Below are 8,826 nucleotides of genomic sequence, written 5' to 3' on the forward strand. Positions count from 1 at the left end.
CAATCTTTGCACATCTTTGAAATCTTATCAAGATTTAACTGAATATTTATGCAGCTTCTTCCATATGGTACTTCATTATAGATAACTGCATCATCTGCAAAAAGTGTGAGGTTACTAATAATATTGTCTGCAATATCAACAGTGAACCAGGCTTTATCACAAATATATGCTGTAAATTAAATGTGTTATTACAATCTACCGCTGTAAGGAAAATGATTAATTATTAGAGTTACTAGCAGTTTCCAGTACATAGGTAATTGACCACCATGTATACATTAGCCCTTTGTTCTGCAGTGTTCTTTGAAAATACACTCCCCTTTTTTTTAAAAAAAAGAACATTGAAGGTAATGAATCCACACTATATAGTTATCCATTGCCAATCTTAAAAGCTTGAGACAGTTCCTACTTTCATTTCACTTAATGTTTGATGTCTTGTAGTAGCATTGGTCTATCTCTTATGCTGTATTTTTGTTTTATGTGTATTTTGAAAAATCTGTAGCTTGGCCCATAAACATTGTTAATTGTAGAAACACACTGAAAGTTGTAGTAAGACTGGGTTAATATCCTGTAGCATTGAGAGTAGTTTGATTTTTTTTTTCTCTTCTTTTGAAGTTGCTGACTCTTCTAATGACAGATCTGGATCTCATGTGTGTGACTTCATTATTTACTCCTAGTCATATTAAGTGGTTCCTGTGGAACTCTCTATTTTATGTAATATATTTTGTTATATCAATCTCTTGAAATTTTCTGTGAGTAACATAAGAAAGGTTTGTGAGTTTTAGTTATCACTCAGCTTCCTGTACATTGTTTGAATCTTTTATTGAAATAAAACAACCTATAATCTGCTGTGATGAACATAATCAAATATTTTTTTAGTCTAGTCCATGATACACTGTATGAATTATGGCAGATACAAAATTCCTAATAAACTGCTTATAGTGTGATTTTTTTCCACACATCTAAAAGAAACACTGCATTTCATCAATGTACTGGGAAAAAGAGTAAGTTACAAACATGAACAGAGGGAGTCTACATAAGAGTTTAGTGCACTGTCAGCATCAAAGTCATTAGAGGTGGTGCCAGCTCAGTTGGATCAGGAAGGGTGAAGAAATTCCATGTCAAAAAAAAAACTCATGCTGTTCACCAAAAATGATTTAGGAATAGTGCGGTGAACCTTTACGTCAGGCTGGCTGGATAGGGATTTGAACCCTGTTCCTCCAAATTACAAATATAGTGCTCTAATCACTTTTCTGCCTCACGTGGATGAATTCTGACAATAGATAAAAAAGTAATAGTAATAATATCGCCAACTAACTTAGCTGAATGTACAGGATTTGATCCAGATGTTTTTTATTCAATTCCTACAGTGAGAAACGGTGGGCCTAGAGGCCTTAGAAAGGCAGTAATATGGGTAACACTCCCTTGGATTCTAGGTAACATACTGCTACGAGAACCATAAGCGCAACAGATTGTGAAAAAGAAAATATTTAAATATGCGAATATCAAAGTTTCTCATGATATATAAACCAAGACTGTTTTTATAGTACTGTTCTGGTGAGAAAAAGCAGGTGGTTACAAGAGCTTGAAATTATGAGTTTAGTACTTAAGATTATAGTGTGTTTAAAATGCATTAAATTATGGCTCAACAATGCAGCATTTACACAGTATGCTGATTGGGAGAATAATCATGAAAACAATTCAAAGTTGTAAACTGACAAACATAAACAAGTTTCATTTTTAAGATTGCCATATACTATTTAGAATACTCTGGATTGTTGTTTTAGACACTTCCTGGTAGTGTGTGCTAATTTTTGTCATAAATGCTACAGCAAAATTGCAGTATGTAAGAGAGAATACTCCTCTGTGGAATTGAAACCGTCATATAAGTAAAGATAACCACTTGCTGTGAAGAGCAACTGTTGACTAGGACATAGGTACATAAGAAAGGTGCAGAAAAATGGAGCACACATTTCAAACATGCATTCTTTTTCAAAGCATAGCATACAATCACACATTCAGTTCACGAGTACTGCAGTTTGGTTAGGCCATGAGAGAATGCATGTACTTGTTCACATGCCATGTATTCAAAAAGAATGCAACTTCAGAAGTTGAGCTGCAGTATTCTACTTCTTGTTTATGTGCCTATCAATACTGCCAGATGCTTCCACAACACTGTATATGACAGAGTAAAATCATTCAAAAACTGCCAACCTTAGCCCAGGTGCCAATAATAACTTCTCATTTGTGGCTTAAATTGCCCCTTTAACTATGACATTCACCCAACATCAAATTTAAGTTGTTCATATAACTATACAATTTGCACTAAACAGGGAGATTAGCCGTATGAGGTTGTAACCATGCCTTAATACATACTTTTGATCCAGGAAGTTGTAGATACTGTGAGAAAAAGGTGGTTTACTTAGAAAGCTACAGTAGTGACTAAATGCAGGTTTATTTTGTTAATGAGACCTGTGCAGGTGTTTATAATGTTTTAACAGAACTATACTTTCAGGTATTTTGCTAGTCAAAACACACAGTGTAGATTACATTTTTAACTTCCATGTGTTCTTTGATATTACAGAAATGTGACATACGTGGACACATGGTAATCATTCCTGCCTGCCCACTATAATTTCAGGCTGTCTGGAATGTGTAGTGTCTAATATTTGACATTGGAAAAACAAAACAACTAATGTTACAAAAATAGAGTAAATGTGTCCACCTAAACCTTCAACTGTTCTTCACTGGAGTTCACCTCTCTCTCTCTCTCTCTCTCTCTCTCTCTCTCTCTCTCTGTGTGTGTGTGTGTGTGTGTGTGTGTGTGTGTGTGTGTGTGTGTGTGTGTGTGTGTGTGAGGGGGGGGGGGGGCAGATATAGATGCTTCATCCCTTTTCTCTAGATTTTAAGTATTATGTTATTATGCCAACTGCATTCATAAAGAATTAGCCCGTCACCAAAGTACATCATTTTGTCATACTTATTGAGATGTGACAACAGTCATAAATAATGAAGATAAATTCGAGACTGAGTAATTCCTTTCCAGTAGATGTGTCTCTGAGAGGTGTGTAATGTACTTATTACATTATACAAAAAACATTTAATGTTATATGTGTGATTTAGTTTGGGAATGTAGCAACAGTATTTATTTCGTAATCTGTAAAAAACTGAAAACGAAGTATCTGGCACCCATGGCACTCCAGTGTCAGTTCAAGAAGCTTAATGTTCTTCTTTTATACACTCTTCAACAAAAACACATGTAGAGGCAATAGAACATAAAATTAATTACATCAGCTGGTCTCTTTCATGACCCAAATCTACACATACTTATCACTAAAGTACTATCCATTTTCTGTAATACACTTATCAACAGCCAAATACAAATGACTGCTACTAGTAAAACATTTGCCATAATAAATAACTTACAAGGGAACCAAGCCTGCTCATCACATTTTGTCTGAATTTATAGTATGTGCAGGACTTGGCCAGAAACGAAAGTGACAGAAGTGGGAGTTCCAGATGGCCAAGCATTTAGAAAAAATAGCATTTCTGGTGCAGGCCGGGCGAAGCTTGAGTCGTTATGTTAGCATAGTTTCCAGGAGCAGAAAGACTTCAGAACAGTAATCTACGGGCCGCGATGTCGTGTCCGTATGTGGAAACTTTCTCACTTATTTTTTATTTTCAATTTTTACATTAGTTACTCAGCAGATAAACCAAAATAAAAATTTGATATATTGATTAAGGTGTGAAAAGCTGTGAAAAGGAAAGGCAAAATAAAATTTTGGGGTTGCAAATAATTTCCAAGGTCCATGGGGACTTTATAATTAGCTGTCCAAGAAGGAATAGTAATTAAAGTGTACAGGACTTTGTATTCCATTTGTTTCATTTTGACCTTCGAGCAGCCCTCGGCAATTGCAGCGAAACTGTAGGTTCTCCTGTTTTTTCAATGAACATCAGCCCAGCGTGTGTAAATTATCAACTATAGTATAAGAATTTAATTTTATATATTAAATTCTCGTGTATGCCTTTGCTTTTCATGTTTTTAATGAAAGTATTAATAAGTGCACTATATTGAGCATTATTTAGGTTTATTTGCAGTATATATAACGTAAAAACTGAAAATTAAAAAAGTTCCCACATAGGAACTCAAACCCACACCCCTCGTATTACCATTCAGCAGTCTCTCCATTGTGCCAACCACTGCCTGGAAACTACACTAACATAACTGGCTCATGCCTAGCCTGACCTTGCCAAAAATGCTATTTTTTTAAATGCTTGGCTTTCTGCAGCTCCCACTTCTGTCACTTTCATTTATGGCAAAGATCTGCATATATCATAAATTTGGACGAAATCAGTGATGCCAAGTAGGTGCAGTCACCTTGTTAGATGTAAGTATATTCAATTTTTTTATTCTTCATTTGTTTATTTTTAAGATATTGTGAATCATATTGTGTAAACTTATGTTTATCCTTTTACAGGATAAGGAAAATGCCCCACAGACTGGGAAGAAACTTCGAAAATTTAGGCGGAGTGAGGACCCAAGCCAAACAAAATTTTATGATTCTACAGAAGTGCCGACAGCACAGGCAGTTGGGAGTAGCCATGAAAGTTTGCTGCTTGAACCAAACACTAAAAACCCCCTGAACATTGATAAAGAGTCAAGCACAGGCTTGGTTCCACACTTCTTAGACAGCAGTTTTAGTGCTGACAGTGTTGTTCCCAGCCCTAGGCAGGCAGAAGAATACTTTTTAGGTCGATCTGCTGGAATTATGGAGTTCAGTGGGTGCAAATTGACAAGAAGTGAGAAAATTGGTGTCAGTGGAACTGATAAGAACAGTGAGGCAGTAAACAGAAACTCTTCACCCGATAACACACTGGTGGAAGCAGATCTTGGAGATGTGACTCTTACATGTGATTCAACAGATGAGAACAGTAATACTGCATCTGTAACAACACGTTCACGGCAATTAAGTGATCCACCACCTTTGCCTCCAAAACCTAAGCATTTACCTTCAAAAGCTTCTTTATGGGGAGTAAGCAATATCCCTCCATTTCGAGCATCAACAGATGCTCCAAATCCATGTGCAAGGCTTGTTCGTCCTAATGATGTAAAAAGAGATGCTAAAATATGTCGAAGTCGAAGGGCAGTATATCTTGATCAACCAAGCAGCAGCTTTGTGTGATATTTGTAAATATGTATTCATAGTATATAAAATATGAAATGTATGGTGCAGAAGAAAGTTCTGTTTCATTTAATTTTAAAATGAATGTTTATACCTTCAAGTACAAACTTCAACCAAACTTTACACAACTGGGCAACATTTTGTAATTGTATTGCAAATGGCTATTGTCATCAATTAATCCTTTCCTCTTCCCTCTATACTGGAAACCTTATAATATTACATTCACATTTCAGGGATTACAGCATTTAATCACCTTAAAAATCAAGTCACAAATGACTGAAAGTGCACATTGAAAAGAGGTAGATTATACTGTAGTGTCGAAATTAACACTACTACCTTTTAAATGTTGTTCCCCCTGATTTGGTCTTTAGGAACATTCTGTCCAATATGCTCTGTTACTGTGCATACTTCAGTTTCCATTACTATTGCAACCTGAAGAGTGGAAAGGAAACATTTCTGTGCAATACAGATGTTAAAACCAAGGAAAATATTAATAAATAATTTTATAATGCGGCTTCAGAATTCAATTGATATTAAAGTTTAAATATAATGTAAAATTGCCATTTATATAGTTTTTTGTGTTTTGAAATGTACAGTTTGTCAAATGTTTGAGTTTTTGTTCTGTATAGCAGCAGTAGTTACTGCTTTTTAGTAAAGTAGAGCCTTTAACTAATTCCATTACTGTTGTTAAATTTTCTGTTGTACCAGAGTTTATTGTTAATTTTCTATATCTTGTTATTCATGTGAGGCGTATAATGGACACACATTAACTTCTCAGACAATCATTCTGTTATATCTTTTCATGTGATAACTGAAGCTTCCTGTACATTTTTTATTACTATTATTTACATTCCGGTGGTTCAGTATTCAAGAAATCTATGTATGTGACAGTATTTTATGATAGTTATTTTGGGTAATGTGGTAACTAAATAATTCTAACTGTTGTTGCTGAATTTTTTGCTGTTTGTAGGTTATTGACAGCTTTCTGTTCAGATACAGTATTGAAAGTGAGTGTTATTAGGTGTGTGTGTGTGTGTGTGTGTGTGTGTGTGTGTGTGTGTGTGTGTGTGTGTGTGTTAAATGTTATACTGAAATTTCAACATTATGTACAGACTGTAAATTTTCATCTTGCATAATTATGCAAAGAACATTTCTCATTTTTATGTATTTTTAAAATAATCATCAACCATTTTCTTCATACTCAGAGAAAAATTATGTCTCTTTCTTTTCTGCTCACACAAAAGAACTGAAATATAAATGATTCACAAAATTTACTGCGAACAAGATGGAGTAGAAAATGGCAAACCTTTTAAGCCAATTGTTATTCCATAATTTAAATTGTCAAGTTGTTTGGTATAATAATGCTACAGTTGTGTAAGTTACACTTTACAGAAGAAAGAACACTGTAATGTTTAAATTGTTGCTCACAGCTTGGGAGCTTTTTGTGAATATTTCCAGACAGCCAGTATTTCAGTTGTGTTCCATCCTGCTGTCTTTGACTCATCCTAAGAGTAGATGGATGATACACACCTGAAATATCTGTCCTCCAAGTACTGGAATACATGGCAGTATTCCAGAAATCTCATTGAATACTCAAGACACAAGGGAAACTTAAATAATCATATGGCCAGCTCTGTGCTGCTACAGTGGAGTACTGTAAAATAATAATGACAAAATTTGATATTATTTCATCACATACTGCGCACAAAATAAAAATGATTATCAGAAAAATGAAGAAGAAAATCTAGTTTCTGTTTACTTCAGTGCATTAAATTATCCTGCATCTTTGTATTGAAATGAGATGATTTATTTTGTCAAATACCCAATTATATTACACCAAAGAGATATCAACATACATTTATTAAAAAATCCAATGTCAATGGGCTATAATAGGCAAGCAAAGTGCATGTCTCATGATGAGGACAGCACTGTGCAGAGTTCAGCTTCAGGTACTCAGAGTTGCCGTAAGTTCTGGGTGCTGAATCCCAACTCCCTCATTCTTACTGTTTCTCCCCCTCCTACTACTCCCCTCAAGTAGCAGTTAGTACTTCTTGCCACTAGCCTAGCAGCTGCCGATGAGGGGCAGGGGGTGGTTTGTTTGCTTCTGATTCTCGAAAGATTGTTGACACAGCAGCCAGAGCCAGCGGTCACTTGTGCACAAGTTGTCTGAGTGTTTGTATGAATGTGTGTGTGCCCTTGTTTTTCGACAAAGGCTATAGCCAAAAATTTAGTTGTGAGAGTTTCGTCGTCTTTTCTACATGTCTGTCTGTAGCTCAGCAATCATCTCTACAGTGAATTGCTACCTGTCCTCATTAGTACAGATTCTCAGAGTATTTGCACAAGTTACCTTTTGCATGGATTGATCACTGCAGTCTCATTTCATTAACATGGTGTCTTTGACATGTTAATAGCTGGACACATGAGTGGACTTCCACCATGGGCCAAAGCCACAGGCCATTTCTGCCAGTATCTCTAACAGATTGGGCTTGCTGATCTGAAGCCCATTGTTTCCCATTAATGTGCAAGCCCTACCTGTCAGATCTAGTCTCATTGATCTACCCGCAGGCCGGGTCTGTTTGTGTGTGGCATAATGCAGTGGATTTTTGTGGTTGATCCATGGACGTAGGACTGTGGTGCTCTTTGTACACTATGTACTAATATATTTCTCAAAAGAAAAATTCCACAATACCTGTAAAATAAAAGATATAACACAGTGGGTAATAACCAACAATAACGAACATAGTAGAACCAGCATTTTATTGGCAGTTACCTATACTATTGGCTTACACAACTCTTCCTCACCTTATACACTTCTTTCAAGATGCCTACATTTTTCTTAGGTTATTTTTGAAATCAAAAAAGTATTTTAAATCTGTCTTGTGGCTCCAAGGAAATGCGTATTTATGTCATCAAGTGTTTTTTCGTTTTATTGAAATAAAATAACTGCAGTGATCTTAATGAAACACACATACCATTTGGCATGCTTTTTCCATCTAGAAACTGTTCATTACAAAATATGTTGATGTCAGTATTAAGAGTTTTGCTTAAAAGGTAGAGAAATATAGAAGCCTTACTTTTTTTTATGTCTTTACTTACCCTTGAGGTCTCAAAATTTGTCAGGGAAAAATGCTAAAACTTGTCTGGGAATCAGGAAATTTCACTTGGGGAAACTTGTGGCAACATTCATTAGAACATTTCACAGTCATGGTGACAGAATACAATGTATAATAGACAAGGTTGAGTCCACTGGAAACAATGGAAAAAAATTATAATTTATTGAGCATACTGACAAATAAAATGCTTCATTCTTAAACTTTTGTCAGTTATGTCTGTTGAACGAACACCTACAATGAACTTAGGCATAAAGTGTTTCACTAACTGGCAAATGTTCCCGAGTCTTTACTGCTTTCACATGCCACTTTTCTTGCTATATCTTCAAAGTCAGTTTCAATCAATGCAGATCTCTTCTGGTACTGGCAAGTTTTTTTCTACACATAAATGACAACTGCTTTATGGTGGCTTATGATGCCATGGCCTTTAACATTGAGAGTTACACGAGACCGATACCTTTCCACATATGCTTTCTTCACCATACTCCATTGTGATTCCATTGGATTTAGGCACGAGTATTATGGAGGCAATAGTA

At 35.6% G+C, this 8,826-nt stretch overlaps 1 protein-coding gene across 6 annotated transcripts in view; it reads left to right on the top strand.

Moving 5' to 3' along the window:
- Nucleotides 1–7,969, top strand: part of LOC124783694 (regulator of G-protein signaling loco) — a 243,733-nt gene extending 235,764 nt beyond the window's left edge. For 4 of the 6 annotated variants that reach the window (XM_047254078.1, XM_047254061.1, XM_047254069.1 and 1 more), the window contains exon 13: nt 4,476–7,963. In XM_047254078.1, coding sequence (XP_047110034.1) covers nt 4,476–5,180 — 705 coding nt within the window. In that variant the 3' untranslated portion in view covers nt 5,181–7,963. Of the gene's footprint in view, nt 1–4,475 lie in introns of all 6 variants that reach the window. The other 2 variants (XM_047254053.1, XM_047254044.1) reach the window with 2 other exon arrangements.
- Nucleotides 7,970–8,826: the final 857 nt, after the last annotated feature.

This window comes from Schistocerca piceifrons, chromosome 1 (genome assembly GCF_021461385.2).
Source record: "Schistocerca piceifrons isolate TAMUIC-IGC-003096 chromosome 1, iqSchPice1.1, whole genome shotgun sequence".
NCBI classification, from domain to species: domain Eukaryota; kingdom Metazoa; phylum Arthropoda; class Insecta; order Orthoptera; family Acrididae; genus Schistocerca; species Schistocerca piceifrons.